Source organism: Tachypleus tridentatus, chromosome 9 (assembly GCF_004210375.1).
Source record: "Tachypleus tridentatus isolate NWPU-2018 chromosome 9, ASM421037v1, whole genome shotgun sequence".
Classification (NCBI taxonomy): Eukaryota; Metazoa; Arthropoda; class Merostomata; order Xiphosura; family Limulidae; genus Tachypleus; species Tachypleus tridentatus.
Genome location: NC_134833.1, coordinates 160,897,810 through 160,923,577, shown reverse-complemented (window position 1 = coordinate 160,923,577; position 25,768 = coordinate 160,897,810). Strand labels below are relative to the sequence as shown.

Genomic DNA, 25,768 nt, shown 5'->3' with positions numbered 1-25,768 from the left:
CCATTACTTCAGATTTTAGTATATGTAATAAAGTGACGTACCATTACTTCAGATTTTAGTATATGTAATAAAGTGACGTACCATTACTTCAGATTTTAGTATATGTAATAAATTGACGTACCATTACTTCAGATTTTAGTATATGTAATAAAGTGACGTACCATTACTTCAGATTTTAGTATATGTAATAAAGTTACCATTCAGATTTTAGTATATGTAATAAAGTGACGTACCATTACTTCAGATTTTAGTATATGTAATAAAGTGACGTACCATTACTTCAGATTTTAGTAAATGTAATAAAGTGATGTACCATTACTTCAGATTTTAGTATATGTAATAAAGTGATGTACCATTACTTCAGATTTTAGTATATGTAATAAAGTGACGTACCATTACTTCAGATTTTAGTATATGTAATAAAGTGACATCCCGTTTGGGTTGGAAAAAATTTTTTACGTGAAGGAGCGAACAACGTTTCGACTTTCTTCGGTCATCGTCAGGTTCACAAAGAAAGAGGTGACTGACCGGAAGCTGACCACATGTTTGAAAGGGGTTGTGTAACTGAGTGTCGGAATGTAGAGGGCGTGCTTAGATGTTTGAATATATAATTTTATATTATTTATTATTATTATTATTATTTATTATATTATTTATTAATATAGATATAAAGGTGTTCCTTTATATTGGTTTATTTTGGGTTTAAGTTGTTGTATAAGTAAGGCTTCTTTAATTTTGCGTTTGTTTACGTTTGTTTCTTTATTTAGTATTTGAGTATTTTCTATGGTTATGTTGTGTTTATTTGATTTGCAGTGTTTGAAAACGTGTGAAGGTGACTTTTTATGTTCTTTGAATCCGGTTTCCATTTATCTACTTGTTTCTCCAATATAGAAGTCGTGTCAGCTATCACATTGTATTTTATAAATAATGTTGGTGTGGTGTTTGTCAGTGTAGTTTTTACATAGTATATAACTTATTTTGTGCCTGATTTTTGAATAAATTTGGTATTAACTGGAATGTCATATTTCGTTACTAGTTTTTGCCAAATGTTGGTTATTTGTCTGCTAATGTCAGGAATATATGGTGTGCAGCAGTATGTGGTTTCATGATTTTTTGATTCGTGAGAAATATTTACTTTTGTTGGTTGATTTTGCTTTCTGTCTAGGTGTGTACGTATAATGTTTTCTACGGTTTGTGGAGGAAACTTATTGATGTTGATGAAGTATTGTTTTATTTTGTCTAATTCATCATCAATTTTAGTTTACGTAACAAAATGACATCCAATACTTGAGAGTTTAGTATATGTAATAAAGTGACACCCCACACTTGAGAGTTTAGTATATGTAATAAAGTGGCATCCCACACTTGAGAGTTTAGTATATGTAATAAAGTGACATCCCACACTTGAGAGTTTAGTATATGTAATAAAGTGACACCCATACTCGAGAGTTTAGTATATGTAATAAAGTGACATCCCATACTTGAGAGTTTAGTATATGTAATAAAGTGACACCCCACACTTGAGAATTTAGTATATGTAATAAAGTGACATCCCATACTTGAGAGTTTACTATATGTAATAAAGTGACATCCAACAGTTGAGAGTTTAGTATATGTAATAAAGTAAGATCCCACACTTGAGAGTTTAGTACATGTAATAAAGTGACATCCCACACTTGAGAGTTTAGTATATGTAACAAAGTGACATCCCATACTTGAGAGTTTAGTACATGTAACAAAGTGACATCCCATACTTGAGAGTTTAGTATGTGTAATAAAGTGACATCCCATACTTCAAAGTTTAATATATGTAATAAAGTGACATCCCATACTTGAGAGTTTAGTATATGTAACAAAGTGACATCCCATACTTGAGAGTTTAGTACATGTAACAAAGTGACATCCCATACTTGAGAGTTTACTATATGTAATAAAGTGACATCCCACACTTGAGAGTTTAGTATATGTAATAAAGTGACATCCCACACTTGAGAATTTAGTATATGTAATAAAGTGACATCCCCACACTTGAGAGTTTAGTATATGTAATAAAGTGACATCCCATACTTGAGAGTTTACTATATGTAATAAAGTGACATCCAACAGTTGAGAGTTTAGTATATGTAATAAAGTAACATCCCACACTTGAGAGTTTAGTATATGTAATAAAGTGACATCCCATACTTGAGAGTTTAGTATATGTAATAAAGTGACATCCCATACTTAAGAGTTTAGTATATGTAATAAAGTGACATCCCACACTTGAGAGTTTAGTATATGTAATAAACTGACATCCCACACTTGAGAGTTTAGTATATGTAATAAAGTGACACCCCACACTTGAGAATTTAGTATATGTAATAAAGTGACATCCCATACTTGAGAGTTTAGTATATGTAATAAAGTGACATCCCTACTTGAGAGTTTAGTATATGTAATAAAGTGACATCCCACACTTGAGAGTTTAGTATATGTAATAAAGTGACACCCCACACTTGAATTTAGTATATGTAATAAAGTGACATCCCATACTTGAGAGTTTAGTATATGTAATAAAGTAACATTCCATACTTGAGAGTTTAGTATATGTAATAAAGTGGCATCTCATACTTGAGAGTTTAGTATATGTAAAAAAGTAACATTCCATACTTGAGACTTTAGTATACGTAATAAAGTAACATTCCATACTTGAGAGTTTAGTATATGTAATAAAGTGGCATCCCACACTTGAGAGTTTAGTATATGTAATAAAGTGACACCCCACACTTGAGAGTTTAGTATATGTAATAAAGTGACACCCCACACTTGAGAGTTTAGTATATGTAATAAAGTGACATCCCATACTTGAGTGTTTAGTATATGTAATAAAGTGACACCCCACACTTGAGAATTTAGTATATGTAATAAAGTGACATCCCATACTTGAGAGTTTACTATATGTAATAAAGTGACATCCAACAGTTGAGAGTTTAGTATATGTAATAAAGTAACATCCCACACTTGAGAGTTTAGTACATGTAATAAAGTGACAGCATGGGCAACCCAGTATCACCAGTTCTAGCCAATATTTTTATGACACAAGTTGAAACACAAGCAATTAACACAGCATTACATCCACCACTATACTGGTACAGATATGTAGATGACACGGTTGCGGGATTCAAATCTACAGAACACATACTTAATTTTTTCAATCACATTAACTCTATACATCCCAACATTAACTTCACATGTGAACAGGAAGAAAGCAATCAAATATCATTTCTTAACCTCAAAATTACAAGAACTGACACACAATTCAAAACAGAAATCCACCGAAAAATCACCCATACTGGACTATACATTCCTTGGGACTCAGCACATGAAACAAAACAAAAACTCAACATACTAAGAAACCAAATAAACACAGCCATAAAACTATGCTCACCAGATAAAATTAACGATGAATTAGACAAAATAAAACAATACTTCATCAACATCAATAAGTTTCCTCCACAAACCGTAGAAAACATTATACGCACACACCTAGACAAAAGCAAAATCAACCACCAACTAAAAGTAAATACAGCTCACGAATCAAAAAAACACGAAACCATATACTGCTGTATACCATATATTCTGACATCAGCAAACAAATAACCAACATTTGGCAAAAATTAGTAACAAAATATGACATTCCAGTTAATACCAAATTTATTCAAAACCAGGCACAAAACTGAGGTCTATACTATGTAAAAAACTACACTGACAAACACAACACCAACATTATTTATAAAATACAATGTGATAACTGCCACGACTTCTATATTGGAGAAACAAGTAGGAAAATGGAAACCAGATTCAAAGAACATAAAAAGTCACCTTCACACGTTTTCAAACACTTCAAGTCAAATAAACACAACATAACCATAGAAAACACTCAAATACTAAATAAAGAAACAAACATAAACAAACGCAAAATTAAAGAAGCCTTACTTATACAACAACTTAAACCCAAAATAAACCAATATAAAGGAACGCCTTTATACCTATATTAATATAATAAAATAAATAAAATTATATATTCAAACATCTAATACCGCCCTCTACATTTCGACACACAGTTACACAACTCCTTTCAAACATGTGGTCAGGTTCCGGTCAGTTACCTCTTTCTTTGAACCTGAACCTGACGTTTTGCATATAAAGTGACCGAAGTATAGGTGACATCTTATATGTAATAAAGTGACATCCCGCACTTGAGAATTTAGTATATGTAATAAAGTGACATCCCGAACTTGAGAGTTTACTATATGTAATAAAGTGACATCCCATACTTGAGAGTTTACTATATGTAATAAAGTGACATGCCACACTTGAGAGTTTACTCTATGTAATAAAGTGACATCCCATACTTGAGAGTTTACTATATGTAATAAAGTGACATCCCCACACTTGAGAGTTTAGTATATGTAATAAAGTGACATCCCACACTTGAGAGTTTAGTATATGTAATAAAGTGACATCCCGTTTGGGTTGGAAAAAATTTTTTACGTGAAGGAGCGAACAACGTTTCGACTTTCTTCGGTCATCGTCAGGTTCACAAAGAAAGAGGTGACTGACCGGAAGCTGACCACATGTTTGAAAGGGGTTGTGTAACTGAGTGTCGGAATGTAGAGGGCGTGCTTAGATGTTTGAATATATAATTTTATATTATTTATTATTATTATTATTATTTATTATATTATTTATTAATATAGATATAAAGGTGTTCCTTTATATTGGTTTATTTTGGGTTTAAGTTGTTGTATAAGTAAGGCTTCTTTAATTTTGCGTTTGTTTACGTTTGTTTCTTTATTTAGTATTTGAGTATTTTCTATGGTTATGTTGTGTTTATTTGATTTGCAGTGTTTGAAAACGTGTGAAGGTGACTTTTTATGTTCTTTGAATCCGGTTTCCATTTATCTACTTGTTTCTCCAATATAGAAGTCGTGTCAGCTATCACATTGTATTTTATAAATAATGTTGGTGTGGTGTTTGTCAGTGTAGTTTTTACATAGTATATAACTTATTTTGTGCCTGATTTTTGAATAAATTTGGTATTAACTGGAATGTCATATTTCGTTACTAGTTTTTGCCAAATGTTGGTTATTTGTCTGCTGATGTCAGGAATATATGGTGTGCAGCAGTATGTGGTTTCATGATTTTTTGATTCGTGAGAAATATTTACTTTTGTTGGTTGATTTTGCTTTCTGTCTAGGTGTGTGCGTATAATGTTTTCTACGGTTTGTGAAGGAAACTTATTGATGTTGATGAAGTATTGTTTTATTTTGTCTAATTCATCATCAATTTTAGTTTACGTAACAAAGTGACATCCCATACTTGAGAGTTTAGTATATGTAATAAAGTGACATCCCATACTTGAGAGTTTAGTATATGTAATAAAGTGGCATCCCATACTTGAGAGTTTAGTATATGTAATAAAGTGACATCCCACACTTGAGAGTTTAGTATATGTAATAAAGTGACACCCATACTTGAGAGTTTAGTATATGTAATAAAGTGACATCCCATACTTGAGTGTTTAGTATATGTAATAAAGTGACACCCCACACTTGAGAATTTAGTATATGTAATAAAGTGACATCCCATACTTGAGAGTTTACTATATGTAATAAAGTGACATCCAACAGTTGAGAGTTTAGTATATGTAATAAAGTAACATCCCACACTTGAGAGTTTAGTATATGTAATAAAGTGACATCCCACACTTGAGAGTTTAGTATATGTAACAAAGTGACATCCCATACTTGAGAGTTTAGTATATGTAACAAAGTGACATCCCATACTTGAGAGTTTAGTATATGTAATAAAGTGACATCCCATACTTGAAAGTTTAATATATGTAATAAAGTGACATCCCATACTTGAGAGTTTAGTATATGTAATAAAGTGACATCCCACACTTGAGAGTTTAGTATATGTAATAAAGTGACATCCCACACTTGAGAATTTAGTATATGTAATAAAGTGACATCCCACACTTGAGAATTTAGTATATGTAATAAAGTGACATCCCCACACTTGAGAGTTTAGTATATGTAATAAAGTGACATCCCATACTTGAGAGTTTACTATATGTAATAAAGTGACATCCAACAGTTGAGAGTTTAGTATATGTAATAAAGTAACATCCCACACTTGAGAGTTTAGTATATGTAATAAAGTGACATCCCATACTTGAGAGTTTAGTATATGTAATAAAGTGACATCCCATACTTAAGAGTTTAGTATATGTAATAAAGTGACATCCCACACTTGAGAGTTTAGTATATGTAATAAACTGACATCCCACACTTGAGAGTTTAGTATATGTAATAAAGTGACACCCCACACTTGAGAATTTAGTATATGTAATAAAGTGACATCCCATACTTGAGAGTTTAGTATATGTAATAAAGTGACATCCCCACACTTGAGAGTTTAGTATATGTAATAAAGTGACATCCCGCACTTGAGAATTTAGTATATGTAATAAAGTGACATCCCGAACTTGAGAGTTTACTATATGTAATAAAGTGACATCCCATACTTGAGAGTTTACTATATGTAATAAAGTGACATCCCCACACTTGAGAGTTTAGTATATGTAATAAAGTGACATCCCACACTTGAGAGTTTAGTATATGTAATAAAGTGACATCCCATACTTGAGAGTTTATTATATGTAATAGTGTAACATCGCATACTTGATACTTTAAATTTATCATATGTAATATATTGGTGTTGTCATTATTATGAAGCTACACAAAGGACTATCTGTGCTTTTCTCCACACAAGTATCGATTTCTAGCAGTGAAGTTCCCAGACATACATTATTTGCTACTGAGGAATGGACACTTCGTGTAATAAAGTAACATCACTGTGTTTGAGATTGTAACATCAGTGTATGTAATAAAGTGTTATATATGTCGCTTTATTGACAATATAACTAATAAAATTGCATCATTATATTTGTAACCTTAATGCCACTATGTCTAATAGTGGCTCCATAATATATTCAGTAGAGAGGGGTTGATATATATGAACTGAATGATATACGTTGATTCAGCGCTTTAGCTAACCCTTTGTTTCATAAATCAATGGTTTATCGAGGCCTACTGTTCCTAGTTTATAGGACCTCTGAAGATTCTTGAAACTCAGAAGCAAAGTTTTAACACAATACTGGACATAGAAAGTTATATACATTATTTCACGCATCTGCATCACATGTTCTATTACAACTTGCAAATCACATGGTAAACTCAATTACGGGATTACCTTATATAGGCAGTATGCACTGTCACGTGACTCATAGCCATCTAATCGTATTGGACTGTCATTGATACTGATACCGCCCAGAGGATGACAGTGTTAATCAAACACCAATAGTAACAATGTAAACGTGATTCAGTGGATGTATGTTTCACCGCCAAATTCTTTGTCAACAAAACCAATCATGCTACTCAGTGAGAGTGGAACCAACAACGGGACAGTTGTTCTTCCAATAAGAATTCTTCTATGTGTGTTGTTTTTATTTCGCGCAAAGATATTCGAGGGCTATGTGTGATAGCCGTTCTTAATTTAGCAGTGTAGGCTAGTCAACACCATTCACAGCCAACTCTTGGGCTACTCTTTTAATAACGACTAGTGAGATTGAAGGTAACATTATAACGTCCCCACAGCTGAAAGAGCGAGTGTGTTTAGTATGACGAGGATTCGAAATCGCGACCCTCAGATTGCGAGTCAAGCAACACTCACGTGACCCATAGGATGACCGTCTTAATTGTTTGTTTAGAATTAAGCACAAAGCTACACAATGGGCTCTCTGTGCTCTGACCACCACGGGAATCGAAACCCGGTTTTTAGTGTGTAAGTCCGCAGACACACCACTTTGCCACTGGCGGGGGGGAACCGTCTTAATGAAATAATTACTGTTACAATGTTTGCGTGACTGAAAGGATGGTTATTTTATCACGATTCGTTGTTATTAAAACTCACGTGACCCAAATAATAACAGCCTTAGTGAACTAATTAATGTTACAATACCGGCGTGACTGAGAAGATAATTGTGTTACTGCTCTGGGTTTTATTTATGTTACTGCTATGGGTTTTATCTTTTAATGCAGTAATATTTATTGACGATGCAATTCAGAAATAAAATAATTGTAACGCAGTGATTTTTCTTCTAAGGACGTCAGCGTGATCCGACAAAAATTATGTCCACACAAAAACTATGACCAAAGATAACAAATCAATGAACGCTAATGATACCGAAGTTAGTGGAAAGGCGCAAAAAGTGTAAACTAATATTGAAAAAAGTCCTTTAACTAGTCCTTCAGTCACCTATCCGTAATTTATCAAATAATCTTGTTAAATAAAGGAAAACTGAATTTCTAGAGAGGATCGGCCATGAAATATTTCAGTTTCTAGCATCGCACGTGTACCCAGCGTCCAGTGTTTCGCGGGGTAATAAAATTCCTTTGACGACTTTTATTCCTAACTATATATAGATGGCGTTGTTCCAGAATGATTCTAAGAAGATGAATATTGCTCTCATCACACCAGTATGATTATTTTCCATTTATTTTCTTTTTCATGATGTAACAGCAAAGCGTGACTCTTTAAGATTCCTGTCCTACCTTTTATTATGTCAGTATTGAAGCTGCAAGGTCGGACAATGGATTTCGCCATTATATTGAGTCATTATCCACGCAAAAAATGAGTGAGCTCAAGGGTCGGTGCCTCCAGGAGGAATTCGCGCGCCCTTTATGCCATAACTAGAGAGACCCCTAGACACCTTACGCCACTTATTTCAAGCGGAAGACGAAAGATTAGCGTATTTGCTAAATTAAAACTCTACGTTGAATAAAGTTCCCAGTAAATTATTTCTTCTGCTAAAGAATTTGCATTGTTAAGCCGTGTTCTTCGTGTCGTTGTCTAGGCCTAATAAAAATTCAGTTGGTATTATGGTAGATATTTAAAAAGGAAGGAAATATAACCCTACCACAGAATAATGGTGGTAGCTTTTCAGTTCTATTCCTCGCCGAACATACCTAGTTCTCAGTTAAATTTTCCTAGGACTATAAAAGGAAATGGTTGTTTATCAGCGTGTATTGAGCATTGAATCAAAGTAAGAAAAAGAATAAACAGAGGGCGCTTGCTTGGCACATAGAAAAGCTACGCATCACAGTTAGTGTCGTGGTAAACATGAGGGATTTGTTAATTTAAGGTCAGAGATCACGACGTTTGACAAGGGAGGATTGTATTTACGATGGTGGACAGTGGTCTTCGAAGGCTGCGTCACACGTAGTTGGTATTATTCCGACAGCAAACAAACCAGATAATCTTTCAATGAAAGATTTTCCTGTCTGCCAGTATTCAAACCGGTTAATCCACGTGGCATTATTTTTGTTCGTTTGTTTTTCATAAGAATAAAGGTATTGAAAGACCTTGTCTGTTGCTATTGATTGGTTATATTACTCTTCGACAGACCTGCATTTTCATGAACGTAGACGACAAGAAAGAAATGATAAGAATAACTGATCACTAGAGCACACACGCACACAGTTACACAAACACACACAGTCACATACACACAGTCACACAAACACACAGTCACACAAACACACACAGTCACACATACACACAGTAACACAAACACACACAGTCACATACACACACAGTCACACATACACACACAGTCACACATACACACAGTCACACACACACACAGTCACACATACACACACACACACACACACACACACACACACAGTCACTGACGTTTTTATTTACAAAAAACATCAAGACCTGAAGTTGAAGTTCATCACTCATAAAACTTCTTACCTTACATTAACAGAAAGAGAGTGAAGATATTTAGATAACAGAAAGAGAGTGGAGATATATAGATAACAGAAAGAGAGTGGAGATATATAGATAACAGAAAGAGAGTGGAGATATATAGATAACAGAAAGAGAGTGGAGGTATATAGATAACGGAAAGAGAGTGGAGATATATAGATAACAGAAAGAGAGTGGAGATATATAGATAACAGAAAGAGAGTGAAGATATATAGATAACAGAAAGAGAGTGGAGATATATAGATAACAGAAAGAGAGTGAAGATATATAGATAACAGAAAGAGAGTGAAGATATATAGATTTATTTGAGACACTAAAATAAAACTACTAAAAGTAAATATCTTACGGAAAAAGTTCAGTAATATGTCACAAGAGACTCGAATATCGAAAGTTTGTTCGAATATCTAACCGTTGCTGTGTCTAACTGACATCAGACTCGGTACTATATATTAAAGTGGCGAAGAAAAACTGTTTTGAAGCCTCACGCCGTCGTTACAGTCTATGTCGCCAAGTCTAGTTTTACTCTACCTCTTTACTGGGCATATTGACAATAGCGCTGCAGCATTGTTTCTAAAAGACTCCGTCCAAACCATACCACTCCTTTCTGTGTGTTTACCATAATCCGTATTTCTTAGTAATCATTTCAACCATCCGATCGCTCAGAAATGCATATGCGCTGAGTCTGGAACTTGACCAATGTGTATTTGTGTACAATATTATTAATATAAATTTCTTCCTCCAGTTGCTTGATTTATACGATGATTGCACAAGAAATATATCAGAAAGAGACATTTCTTGAGTATGTTGCGTACAGTTAGCTTGGACATATGAACGGCATTTTTGTTTCCACTGATCTTCATGTTTGTAAATTATCACCCGTTACAAGACGCCTCACTTCGCTTACCACGGCTACGACTTGCTGCAAGTCTCTTTTTGGAAGGTCATTAACCAAAAATCATCCATATCATTTTATTTTCCAATTACATTAAGTACAGGATATATCGTAGTCTTGGAAATTCTAAATACCTCTCATCTTAATACATCTTTATAATTTGATTGTATGAATGTCTTGCATCGAAAAGCGCTGTTACATCAATTGTCAGTGACACCTAACTACCTATATACACAGCGTCAAACAATCGCACATAGTATAATGAAACAGCTCCATTGCGACTTGAGGCCTGGCATGGCCAAGCGCGTAAGGCGTGCGACTTGTAATCCGAGGGTCGCGGGTTCGCGCCTGCGTCGCGTTAAACATGCTCGCCCTCCCAGCCGTGGGGGTGTATAATGTTACGGTCAATCCCACTATTCGTTGGTAAAAGAGTAGCCCAAGAGTTGGCGGTGGGTGGTGATGACTAGCTGCCTTCCCTCTAGTCTTACACTGCTAAATTAGGGACGGCTAGCATAGATAGCCCTCGAGTAGCTTTGTGCGAAATTCCAAAATAAACAAAACAAACAAACAAACCATTGCGACTTTATATTCAGGCGTAGTTGTCCTTATCGGCATTCTGTGATATCACTAACACTTTGAATGATACGTATTCTATACCATTAGCGTTCAATACTATAAGCGTAAAATTGTTATTAGATATCAGTGTTAGTAGCACTAATATAGTATTAAAACATTTGACAATCAACACTAGTGTATTATCATTCTGTATTAACCTTTGTACTAGCAACATTTGTTTGAATGTATTTCAAGTTTATTCTTAACTTCGAAACTTTGACGTAATTCAAGTTCCCATCAACCAATGTTTCGTGCTTCTATGGCAATTACTTTCTGTAGTATTGTAGGAAATTTTTAATAACGGAAAGTGTGTGTGTGATTTCATTTAGCAAAGCCACCTCGGGCTATCTGCAGCGTCTACTGAGAGGAATCGAACCCCCTTCAATAACGGAAAGTGTGATTTTTTAAAATACTGTTTAGGAAGTCTCATGTAGATATTTATTAACTTACTAATAACATCATAATCTGAGAGTCATGGGTTCGAATCCCCGTCACACAAACATGCCCGCCCTTTCAGCCGTGGGGTAGTTATAATGACGCGGTCAATCCCACTATTCGTTGGTAAAAGAGTATCCCAAGAGTTTGCGGTGGGTGGTGATGACTAGCTGCTTTCCCTCTAGTCTTACACTGCTAAATTAGGGACGGCTAGCTCAGATAGCCCTCGTGTGGCTTTGCGCGAAATTCAAAAACCAAACAAACTAAAAAAATTACGTTTCACGTAAAATGTTACTTAATTTTTAAACAGGATTTTATTCTTAGATTTTCAATAAAATTGAACTTATTAAAATTATAAATATTGATCATTTTTACGTTTAGTTAAAACCTTAGCAATGACAGTGACAGAGCCCTGACTTAAAAAAAAACAACCAAAACTCAAACAATAACTTAAACCTCTGGTAGCAAAAACTGAAACATTCATTATGTTAAAGACAACATGTTATCCGCTTGCTTCGAAAAAGCTGAAAGGTGTAGTAGAAAATACTTAATTTTTATTGGCTTGTTTCTGGGCGCAGATCGTCGCTGTGGATTATTTGTTCTGTGCTCGTCTCAAGGATTAAACCCCCAATTATGACGTTTGAAACTTGTTAGGTTATTGTACTTTGTAAGTTATACACCAACCGTTCGAGGCTTATGTATCTTAACAAAGGGTCTAGTATAAACAACAAAAACAGTAAGCTTATAATCGCTGTCATCAATTCTGGGGAAGAAAATCGTGATTTCTCATAACAACCAAATCACTGCCCATTCTGTCGCCAGAGGGCACTAGGTTTATCTAAATACTGAGCTGAACCGTGAGAACGGCAGCTTATCCTTGGATGGTCGATTTACTGGGTCTTATAAACTCAGCAATTTTCAAACCCCAGAGCTCATTACTGAACTGTAAAATTGAAGCCATAATTTCCGCGTAGGAATAGTCATTTCGGAAATCGAATTAAATGTTACATATTACTTAGTTAATAGATTTCCAAACCATTCTACACGAAGTTGACAGCACTTAGTTACCAACAATATCTTTGAAAGGACAACAGGTATTTCCGACTTTAAAAATTGTAACTTTAAGTACGTTTTTTTAATAAACATGGCAAAAAAAATCTACTTTATGTACGTGTTACAGCAGAACAGGGAAATTCGTAATCTTCCTTAAAATTAATCACGATCTTCAGATAAGTTGCTATAAAAACAATAAACTAGATGTACTCCCATCGTGTGCACAGGAGTGTTCTCATTCAAGTGCAAATAAAACCAAAATTAAAAGTAACAAATACATTTATTTTTCGCTTTTGAAGTTCATATGTCAACTCTGTTGTAGCTTACATAGTATGTAATGTTCGTGGTTTATGGCATGTGAACGTTTTACTAACATAAAAAAAATACGAACAACGTTAAGCGTCATTTACGTGACGTTATTTTAGTGTCTACTGACAGACTGACAGACAACGCACTAACGCACTACTCTATAACGATACGTGTGGTTAAAACAGGTGATCCTTCCAAGCAGCCTTCGGCCCCCTTTCGTCACACTCCTTGCGTCCTCTGGTTTGGAAAGTTTGTTGGTTGTTATAAACGATATAAAAAATAGAGAAAACTACCGAAGCTGTTTATTTATTACTTGCGGTCTCGAGAGAAAGGTGTCATCGTATATTTCAGTCATTTGTTTACCTGCTCATACCAAAGTTTTCATGATTAATGTTAAATCGTATCCAAATAAAACTATTACTTTAAGAAGTTGTGTCTGAGCCTTTTTAGCCTTCAGATCATTGAAACGTTTTTATATCTTTCACTTCTGATGGGGTTCACCTGTTCCATGATAATATTCAATAGTTTTATTTTCTTTCATCAGTTACAACACTGTGAGGCCTGGTTTGGTCTCGTGGTTAGCGCAATCAGATGGTCGTGGATTCGAATCCCGACCCCGAACATACTCTCCCTTTTAGCCTTGAGGGCGTTATATCGTTACGGTCAATCCCACTATTCATTGGAAGTGAGTAGCCCAAGAGTTGGTAATGGGTGCAGTCGCCTAACTGCCTTCATCACTAAAATATTGGAATAGCTTGCGCAGATAACCATCAAGTAGCTTTACAATAAATTCAAAACAAATACAAAAACTGATGAAACACACGCGAAAAAAGTCTAATTTCTCATGTAAAATAAGCAGAGGTGCGAATAAGTAATTATGAGATTATTTCTGATACTGATGGTACACTTGTGACTTCTATGTCAAACGAGAATCTGTAACCAGCAGAGATGTAAGTTGATCCTGTGATGAAACTTTGGATTTCAGAGCGGGCATTCTCGATTCGAATCCGTGCGATACCATAAAATATTCCCGTATTTTAAACTGTACGCGAGTTCGTAAAGGGACAGTCGATCTCTTGGTGTGTATGGAATGTGGTAGGACGCTATTGACTGACTGACTGCCTTCCATCTAGTCAGTAGTTCGAAATTAGAAAGGACAGCGGATAACCTAATAGTTTTATTAGAAATAAAAATAAAAATCCTGTAATTAACAAAGTCATGGACTCACGAGCAGTTTGGTGAATATGTGTTTATTTGTTGTTAAGCGCAATACCAGAAAGTAGACTATTTGTGATATGCTCACCACGTGTATAGAAACCCGGTTTTCAGCGTGATAAGCCTACTGACTTACCGCTGGTTGGGTATCTCGCCAAACTATAAACTCAGTATACGTTACGATGGGACCGTAACATACACAAGGCGTGCGTTTGATTATGTTAGTTTTTAAATTTATCTTACACCCCTCCATATAGACAATTAACCACACTAAGTAATTGCATTAAATTCAAGTTTTGAAACTTAGTTATTTTAATTCTTTTGTCTGCTGATATATAGAGTTGTATCCTCTAATGTTGTGCACTTATCTCGTCAACCCTTCTATAACTTTGAAGCAATGTGGTTGGGGGTTGGGCGTACAAATAAGTATGTTATTCAGGCATCTAACAATAACAGGTTGACCCGTGCGACCTACATTCTTTTCTGAAGTACAGGCACAGAGGAAAAAAAACAAAGTCTACCATAGTTAATATTTTACCTTTGTTTCATATCGTTGTTTTTATCCGTTCACTAGTGTATTTGAAGCTAAGTGTTATCCAAAGAGACTGACCTATTTTACCATCTGGATAGAAAGGAAAGACAAGTACCATTCTGACCCCCATTTGTCCTTCCTCCCTCTTCGTTTCCAGTTAGGAAAGAAATCAATCACGTACGAGCAGCGTGTTTTATAGGGTGTGCAGCACGTGTATGATGGAAGGGGTGGGGGTTAATTGTAAGTGTTTGAAACCTCTGCAACTAAACCACTTAGTTGATCAACCATTTCAGTAATAGCCTTATACACATAAACAGACCGGAGTATTTAATTATTCATTTATCAATGTTTCATAACTGTATCCAGGAGATTTCTAAAATAATGTTTATATGTGTGTGTGTGCATTTACCGGAATGCTAATAAAGCAGACCTCGTACTCTCGTGCTTAGTTTGTGACGTTATGTCGTATCACGTGCAACACATGTTGTTGTTGTTTTTAATGGCATAAAAGCATTCGTGCATTTTTCAAAAACGTTAATGGATGTTAAACTTTGTTAAAAGTGCCACCTACTCGCTTGCATTTCTGGTAAAACAAAATAAAGGTCGCCAAAATTAGCGGGTACCTCGAACCCTTGGCCCCACTTTGTATTTGAGCACCCCAAAATACTATCTCTTTTTCGCTCATTTTAATGAAACGTTATACTAAATTGAAAAGGGGCTTGTAAATGTTGTAATAAACACAAACACACCATATCTACTTGAGATAAATTAAAAAAGACCTGATGCATCTTTTAGTGTTTACTGTGATATAAATCTGGGCGTATCCTAATGCGGTTTCATAGTTAAATTGCACATTTCAACTCGTAAGTATGATGCACGTGGCGCGAGCTTTCTAAATGCATTCACTATCTTTGAAGGAGTTGCAAATCGTTTTTGTTGTTGTTAAAAACTAATTTTTCTTTACATCCGTTTCAGTGAACCACAAATCATGAGTAACTTCAGTACGGATAAATGAACTTGTTATATCCTGTCAAGATTGCAAACAACAAAGTAGGCTTAATATTAAAACTATTCATCTCACAGACTCTTGTGTAATAAACTGGCACTGATCTGGTTATTTGTATCTAACCTGTGTAGTTAATTGCCAGTCGAAACGGATTAAGGATTATTTATGTACCACACATCTCCACCGAAACACATCTAAAACAGAACAGCATACTATCTTATGTTTCATATAAAATCATTTCTTTGAGTTAGTTTTTACAACAAAACTGAAGTTGTTAGAATTTGGTTTTTATGTTTCGTAGTGAGTAATATGTTTAAAATGCGCATGCTCTGTTTTTGTTAGTTTCTAATTTATTAGAAGGAAACATTAGGAACTCAAACCGGTTGCTACGTGAACTAAGGAAGAGGAAAACACGAATTTAAAGACATGCGATTAGTTAAAATGGTTTATTTTGTCCTGTGAACTGTTTTACGTAATTTACAGCTCCCCTATTAACATTTGATTTTTAACTGTTGTACAACAAAAAATTAAGATGGTTTTGACTATGGGAATAATTTTAGTAAATTCTAAGGCATCTGTATACGCCCTAGTGAATATTGTATTATATATATATATATACACACACACACTAAGACATATATGTGTGTGTGTGTGTATAAAAATACAATATTATTATTATGACTGCGCGTGCCAATATAAATATATAAATAGCATAATTTGTAAAATAAAACTGCCTGCATCCATAGCACCCGAAATTGTTGGAGATGTTCTGTCTATCAGACACAAAACAACAGGACCGAAACGAGAAAGGTAGCTGGTGATTCGGTAGGATGTATGGTTCTAAGACCCACAGTGTCTTAGCTTCTGCTACAACTAATCGTCCATAGTCGGTTTTGGCCGTGACGGTTACCCATAAAAGCACGAAAATAGAAACCTGGTGTCATAAACCTTTCTATGTCCTTCAAAATAGTAAAAATATAAAGCAGATATCATATGCCACCCCGTAAAGAACATCACCGATCTTATGCTCTTGTCTGATAACTATCCGATATGAATACACCATGTTGAAAAGCTATAAAGCCCTATTGTATTTGACGTTTATAATGTGTAAAAAAAGCTTGTTTGTTTGTTTTTTGAATTTTGTGCAAAGCTACACGAGGGCTATCTGTGCTAGCCGTCTTTAATTTAGCAGTGTGAGACTAGAGGAAAGACAGTTAGTCATCACCACTCACAGACAACATTTGGGCTACTCTTTTACCAACGAATAGTGGGATAGACCGTCACATTATAACGCCCCCACGGCTGAAAGGGCGACCATGTTTGGTGTGACGGAAATTCGAACTCGCTACCCTCAGATTACGGGTCAGTTGGAGCTACAGACAGAGGGAATTACCTGAATTGGTACTACAGATATCGAGACAGTTATCTATGTTGGAGCTACAGACAGAAAGAATTACCTGAATTGGTACTACAGATATCGAGACAGTTATCTATGTTAGAGCTACAGACACAGAGGGAAATGACTCAGGAAGTGACCGAAAAAGAATTTACAAACGGCAGATATTTCGAGATTGTTTTGTTTGTTAGTGTACAATAAAATATGAAGCTACACCATAGGCTGCCTGTGCTTTGCCAGTCATAGGTATCGAAACCAGGTTTCTACCGTTGTCAGTCCGCAGACATACCGCTCTTCTACGGAGGTGTGGGAGCTTTTCAGGTTACATATTACTCGCTGTTAACAATAATTATAGACGTGTTAATTTATGCCCTAGGATATATAAGGTGTTATGGTAGGCCAGATATATTTGAAATATCAGAGATCATATATTGAGTATGGATGGAGAATGTTTTATGGTGACTCTGCTGTACTTGAAAATATCAGAGGTGATATATTTAGTATGGATGGAGAATGTTTTATGATGGCTCTGCTTTATTTGAAAATATCAGAGATTATACATTAAATATTCAATATAATCTAGTTTGCGACAGTAACAATGAATATAACATCATTTATTCCTGCTTGATAGGATGCGAGATAATCATTGAAATGTGTGTTGACCCTAGTATTAAAGACGTGAAATCTGTTATTTCATTAGATATAAACTCTTTATGCACCAAATTCCTTGTGGAATATGTATGGACATTCTGGTTATAAATTCTATCTCAGTACAAAACTTTTTACCCCGCGTGCGAACTGAGATCGTTTTTTGTTGCTACTGTTTCGGTATTTGGAGGAAAATTATCATTTTTCATTCTTATAATAGCAATAATTTTTAACCTAAACAACTGAGATTTTCTTATGCAGTTTGTATTGGTATATGACGAATATGAAAAATAGAATGTCAACTTGATGAGAAAAATTCGTTTCATCAATCCCAGGTGGTGCGACTGTAGCGGCCAGTTCAATTTATGTTTCCTGAAGAGACATCTTGGTGCAGACGCTGAAAAGTACTTTTAAATGTTGAATGTCCATATCTGATCTTGATTTTTTTTTTTCATATTGCGATTAGAGGTTAATCCTGATAGACGGTGTATCCCTACAGTTGTGCAAGTCCTAACTATTCAGATATCTCTACTACTAGGGTATATTTTTCCATTTGCCCTAACTTTATTTCTCCGTTTTTCATGTGTCAAAGCTTTTTGCTTGTTTATCTATTATTGTTTTCTATTATTTACCAGCCAACAGTGGGATTGATCATCACATTATAACACCTACCCAGTCCAACCCGTAGGTTGTAAGTCGAGTACCATAACTTATGGTACCGTTATGTCGAAACTTAATATACTTATTTATTGACTGGAGTACCCGCTCCTTGGATGAAAGTTATGTAAGATCATGTTAACTTTAAAGTTTTCTTAAGACATGAAAAGTTGCTTCCATTACGTGTATTCGTAAAAATCGCCCATAAAAATTGCAAAACATAAAATGTGAAATTAAAAGTTCGTGTGTATGTTTGCAAGGACCCAACAAACCTTCATACTAAATTTGGTGAAGATCCATCAGCAGGGGGAGCTGTTATGGGTGAAAAATTAAACCACGCCCATAGAAACCGCAAAACGGAAAATTACCTTACTTCCCCATAAACCCAGTGAACCTTCATATCAGTTTTGAAGATCCATCCACAGAAAGCAAGTTAATGGTAATAAAAACATCGATAAACACTGCAAAACGCAAAATTTGTATGTTTTTCTTCATGGACCTAATGAACCTCCATATCGATTCTGATGAAGATCCATCCACACCACACGAAGTAGTTACATGGACGACAACAGACGGTACTAATATATTTGTACTGATTTATAGTTTTGTTTGTTTTTGAATTTCGCGCAAAGCTACACGAGGGCTATCTGCGCTAGCAGTCCCTAATTTAGCAGTGTAAGACAAGAGGGAAGGCAGCTAGTCATCACCACCCACCGCCAACTCTTGGGCTACTCTTTTACCAACGACAAGTAGGATTGACCGTCATACTATACGCCCCTGCGGCTGAAAGAGCGCGCATGTTTGATGGAATGGAGCTTCGAACCTGCGACTCTCAGGTTGCGAGTCGAACATCCTTTACCACCTGGCCAGGCCGGGTCAGTTTCGAAAGCCTGCAGAAGAAAGTTCCGATGAAGCAGTTGCTGCCCATTTCACCTTTGATCGTCCACTCAAGAACTTATTCCACAATCCACTTTCTCTATCACTCGATGGACACTAACCCCGACCCCTTTCTCACAAAAAAAAAAAAAAAATCTTCGCGTTCGTGACTTTACTTCCAATAATGATGACTCCAAGTCTGTTCCAACAAAGTACGTACAAACAAAACTGTAGTAGCCACGATGAGGCCACAGGTCAAGGTTAAGGACACGTTATGGCTGAGCAGGCGTTCCTTACCCCCGGCTACAAAAGGTTCGTACATCTTATTACCTGAGGACGTTCAAGTGGGAATAGCCTTTAATGTTAAGGTGACATTCCTCTCACCGTACTTAGTTTCGTTTTTCTTGTTACTGCTACAATTGTTACCAAAATGCATGTTATTATTAGCAATGGGCTTTCAGTATTACACTCACATATGAGTAGACAATGAAGAACGCGTTGAGGATTAGCTCGAAGTCAACGTTAGAACAGATACCGTATTTGTGCTAATAAGAATGTCGGTTTAGACAACAAATATTAATTCGAGTCAAATACATACAAATTGAAGTGTCGACAGACGTTTCCAGTCTGAACTTGGTATACAGTTGGATCGAGAAAAGGTATAACTCTGATTCGTTATTTACTAATATCGATTGTTTTAATGAACTTTATGAATACACTTCCGAAACATCCAAAAGGCAGTATTTATAACTGACATAAGAAGGGTGGACAAAAATAAAAAAGATTGCTTGTTTTTGAATTTCACACAAAGCTACTCGAGAGCTATCTGCGCTAGCTGTCCCTAATTTAGCAGTGTAAGACTAGAGGGAAGGCAGCTAGTCATCACCACCCACCGCCAACTCTTGGGCTACTCTTTTACCAACGAATAGTGGGATTGACCGTTACATTATAACGCCCCCACGGCTGAAAGGGCGAGCATGTTTGGAGCGACGGGGATTCGAATCCGCGACCCTCAGATTATGAGTCGCACGTATTAACACGCTTGACCATGCCGGGCTCAATAAAAAAAAAAGATATTTTTAGGCTAATTGAAACAAGAAGTTCCAATAAACTACACCAGGTGAAAACACTTGTTATGAGAATATGTGAATACATCATGAAAGTTCAAGTAATTACTAAAGTAAGTGTTAAAATCAGGATTTCAGTTCATATTTGAACATTCTAAAAACATATAGTTTTATTTTTTTTCTGTTATCTAATAAAAGATATAACAAATGAACATTTTTCAGGGGTTCCTTTTTTGTATATATCTTCCCGCGGTTCGTTCTTGGGTGAAGACGTTTCTAAATAAATTAAAAATACTAAAGCCCATACCAGTGGCACAGCGGTATTTTGCGGACTTATAATACTAAACTTCGGGTTTTGATACCCGTGGTGGGCAGAGATCAGATAGTCCATTGTGAAGCTGTGTACGTAATTCTAAAACAACCAAAAATACTAAACCCTTAAGTGTAGAAACTATCGATACGTTTAACTAAAGCGCGAGCACCGTTTGAAATCTTTCTTTGTTTTGTTTTTTTACAGACCAAGTTACCCTGACAACAAAAAATAGAAGTAATGTCTAGAAATAGACGAAAGGGTGACACTGACGAAATGAGCAGAACCACAAGCGCATTAGAGAAATACTAAAAATGTCTCCGTTGAGAGTCGAGACTATGTTTCGTTCTAACTGGTCTCTGTAAAATCTAAAACTTGATACACTGCGTTTCTGTAGAATTAGTCATTTAATGGTTAAAGTACTTTTTTGTTTTCTTTTTTTATTACTAACCCACGGATAGTTCACAAAGGCTGCTCGCGTTCCAATTGTCTGGTGTTATCACATTCTCCACTTGCTAGTTCCGGCTGTGACGATTGTAACTGCCAGCGTTCGTTATGTCTGGCACGTGCATTTTTGCGCATTCTCGAATGAAGCGCGGGCGTGAGACGTGTACAGAGGGCGTTAGTTGTCGTTGACGAGCGATAGTAGGAAGATAAACAGCACAACGTAAGATCTGTGGACGCGGGACCACGAAAGAATTCCTCTTTACATATTTAAATTGCTTGTGTTCAAACCTGTAAATATACTTTATGATTAATAAATTAATTTTTTTTCTCTCTACTGTGTTAAAATAACAGACAAGAACTAACTCAGATTGAGATCAGAAGTGGACAAGTTGGGGTTCGGGCCCTCTTCTTTCCAGTATGAGATTTGTATTGTCAGAAGCCGTGAGAAAACTACGTTCTTTTTTAGGCGACTATAAAAACTTGATGTCGCTCAGTAAAGACACTAACTGTGGAAAATAGGGCGATAAATCAAACGATAGGCCTACCTAGTTTTGAGCGTGGCATTGTGATTTAACTTCTCGTTAAAGACGATGGATATATACTCACTGCGGATCTAGAACGATCCGTGAACGTTCCCTGGAACCTAAGCTTATGTTTTTAAAGTGCAACGGCCCGCCCTCTTCATATTCCAACAAAATCTGCCGCGACCATTGGATTACTTTGATATACCTGCATTCTTTTGCCCACGTGCTCGTGTTTTCTAAATTCCTTTTGTTTGAGAGTTTATTGGACGTTTTATTCTCACAGGTGTGTTTTAAAGCATACCTGTCTGAAAAACGTTTAAATGGATTCATATTTTAAACTTTTAAAAAGGCTTAACGCCAGACTGAAAAATTTGCCTTCCAGTAAGCCTCGTAATCGTCATTCTATTCACGTGGATTAATAAAATCCTTTCCCACACAATTACTCTTATGGATAAAAGCAGCCATGAAGTCTGAAGGTTCTTTCTAGTTTAACCACTTTCATTCTAAACTGAGTTGATAAAACAGGAATTGGGGAATCTCCAAGGGTTAAACAAGAGTTGATTTCAAACGGCTAGTTTTCTCAACTGTGTCTTTATTCATGCTCGACTCTTCACAAAGAATGCTTTGTGCAACATTACACATTCGAATTTCAAGATATTTTTAAATAACTGATTCAAGTTTCTGCCATTACACATCGAAATTATAAAACAATGATTCCTCATTCTCGCTTGAGGACTTATAATGCAAAAATTACGGATTAAAACCCTACAGGACATAGAAACAAATAACCTATTGAGAAATAGTGTGGTTAACAATATAGGGAAAAACGTGTTTCTGTGAATAGTACGAATTTAATAAGTAACTTTATTTAACTTAGTTTTTGACGATTAATATCTGTAAAATAACTGTTAAATAGCTTATTGATATATATGCTCAAGATGTAAAGAGAAGCTTCCTTTAATAAAACAGCTAATATAAAGGTTAGATTCCTTCTGAAAAACAACTTGTACAAGGAGAAAAGTTCTTCGAATAAAAAGTGGTGCAAGAGGTAAAATAACTTGTACAGGGGGCAGGTTCGCTCTAAGAAATAACTTGTTCAGGGGGCAGGTTCGCTCTAAGAAATCACTTGTACAGGGGGCAGGTTCGCTTTGAGAAATAACTTGTTCAGGGGGCAGGTTCGCTCTAAGAAATAACTTGTTCAGGGGGCAGGTTCGCTCTGAGAAATAACTTGTTCAGGGGGCAGGTTCGCTCTGAGAAATAACTTGTTCAGGGGGCAGGTTCGCTTTGAGAAATAACTTGTTCAGGAGGCAGGTTCGCTCTAAGAAATAACTTGTTCAGGGGGCAGATCTGCTTTAAGAAATAACTTGTACAGGGGGCAGATCTGCTTTAAGAAATCACTTGTACAGGGGGCAGGTTCGCTCTGAGAAATAACTTGTACAGGGGGCAGGTTCGCTCTAAGAAATCAGGTTCGCTCTGAAATCACTTGTACATGGGGCAGGTCTGCTCTAAGAAATCACTTGTTCAGGGGGCAGGTTCGCTTTGAGAAATAACTTGTTCAGGGGGCAGGTTCGCTCTAAGAAATCACTTGTACAGGGGGCAGGTTCGCTCTAAGAAATCACTTGTACAGGGGGCAGGTTCGCTCTGAGAAATCACTTGTACAGGGGGCAGGTTCGCTCTAAGAAATCACTTGTACAGGGGGCAGGTTCGCTCTAAGAAATCACTTGTACAGGGGGCAGGTTCGCTCTGAGAAATCACTTGTACACAGTTATTGAAGTTCTTTCTAAACGAAGGTATGATAATAAGAAAATTCGGCGATTCAAATTATTTTTTCAGCGAATCACGTTTCAGTGGACTCCTGTCGCAAGGAACGAACGTTTTCTAACATGAATAATAATTTTTCAGTGGACTCCTGTCGCAAGGAACGAACGTTTTCTAACATGAATAATAATTTTTTACACTTTACTAGAACTAACCTGACCACAGGCAGGGAACCTAATCTATACACGAACGTACGTTACTTGTACGGTTGAATATTAATCAGAATATTTCTCTCGTTTCAGTTTTCCGTAAATGTGAGCTGTCTCCTGAACCAGTTATTCCTCATTTTGGGTTTTCCAAGGTACGTAAAGTTTACACATTTTTCCCACTTATCTGCTCGCTACATTACTGTTTTTTTTTTTTTATTTCGATAAGTTATAAATATGTATTAATGATTTTGCTTATGTAATAATTACATACGAAAATGACTATCGCAGAAAAGCTTGTACCAGTTTCACCCTGTGTCTGTGTCCACTCCCTGGAGCGGAGAAAACCCATATCAAGAGGCGATAAAACCACTTGTACAAACTGATACGAGTTGGGGTTTTCTCCCTTACATGTATTATTTAAATTACTCGTCGAAGTATGTGATCTAAGGATTGTGCTAGGATCTCGGGAGTGAAGTGAGTCTATCTCAAGAGACGACACAAATACTTATACAAACTGTATGAGTTGCAGTTGTCTCTTTTGAATATGGAATTTAGAATAATCCCTGATGTAGGTGATCCAAGGACCATGAGATGCCGTGTTATGATCCCTTTGTCTGACTTGAGAGTACAATATATATTATTATTCTTACGGTTCTATTCCTTCGAAAAGCTTTTCAAGCTCCAACAGCTGGTATTGTCAGATCAGGAAAGACTGAACCCAAGTAGTAAACAAAGTAAATCCATAATAATTATCCTTACAAATAAAACTTTCGTTCTATTTGTTCACTGATGTTTTCTCAACCTTTCTTTGCTGTTTGTAATAAGTTTATTCTCTAAATAACATTTCCCGAGCACACGATTTTTGGCGAAAACTTTTGCCTATTTTCAGAATGTCGGTGCACCTGAATACCAAATAGTTTCGCACGTGACGTGTAAGAGTAGCTGTCAGTCAGTTTTGGTCTAATAATTTAATCACGTGGTATTGATAAACCAGAATTTCATTAAATAATTTAGGACTTGTTTACCAAAAATATTTTATAAATATAATTATTGAATCTTGAAGCTCATGGCATTGTTTACATAAACATAGTTGAGCACATAACAAGATCTGAAAATATTTAGTAGAATATTGAATCAGTACATTCAGATAAAGTCTGTTTGTGGATTTCACACTTCGCTTGAGTCTGTTTTATGTGCCTAGTGAAAAACTTTGTTTTATGTGGTTTTTAACGATACTCCTGCTAACTCATTTCGGGATCTGAAACTGGAATCGTGAAGTTCAGGTGAGAGTGTTTAACTCTTCTAGTCCTGTGAATGTCGTTAACTTGAAAGATCTTTTTTGTAACGCTCATATCATGCGTTACGAAAGTCACATGATATGTATGTTTTAACACCGTTCTTACGTATCCTCTGGTGTAAAAGATGTGGTTTGTTGTAACACTAAACTTGGATCCTGAGATCACGTGATACATCTGTTTTAACACTGTTAAAAAGATGTGCTTTGTTGCAACCGTTAATCTTGCGCATCATGAAGGTTACGAAGTGTGTGTTGTTTTAACACTTTCCTGTAATGTGTTAAAGACGCGCTTTGTTAACACGCATAACCATTACGTAGGTCACGTGCTATGTCTAGTATTATTGTAGTATCAAATGGATCATTTAGTAACTACCCGATCTGTACAATAAATTTCGTATCCCTAGTTCGTCACGTGGACAACACGATGTTTCAGTGTTTTCGAATAATGCGTACGAACTAGGAACATCAAACGTTGGTTTTAATTTATCTTTTAAATAAGTTAACCTATGGCACAGCCTGGGAATGTTACAGATAAAACGATTTATTTAGGGCTCGTAAAGCCCTGCTAAAAAATCTAGTCACCAGTGATAGTGGCAAGATAGGCTTATGATATAAATCACCAGAGTCTGTCCTCTCTGTG

The 25,768-nt window shown here is 35.9% G+C and overlaps 1 protein-coding gene across 1 annotated transcript in view; it reads left to right on the top strand.

Moving 5' to 3' along the window:
* The window catches only part of LOC143226823 (uncharacterized), a 78,175-nt gene that overhangs the window by 32,791 nt on the left and 19,616 nt on the right, over window positions 1–25,768 (top strand). The window contains exon 3 of the mRNA XM_076458266.1: window positions 23,925–23,983. Within this exon, the coding sequence (XP_076314381.1) occupies window positions 23,925–23,983 (59 nt within the window). The remainder of the gene's footprint in view (window positions 1–23,924; window positions 23,984–25,768) is intronic.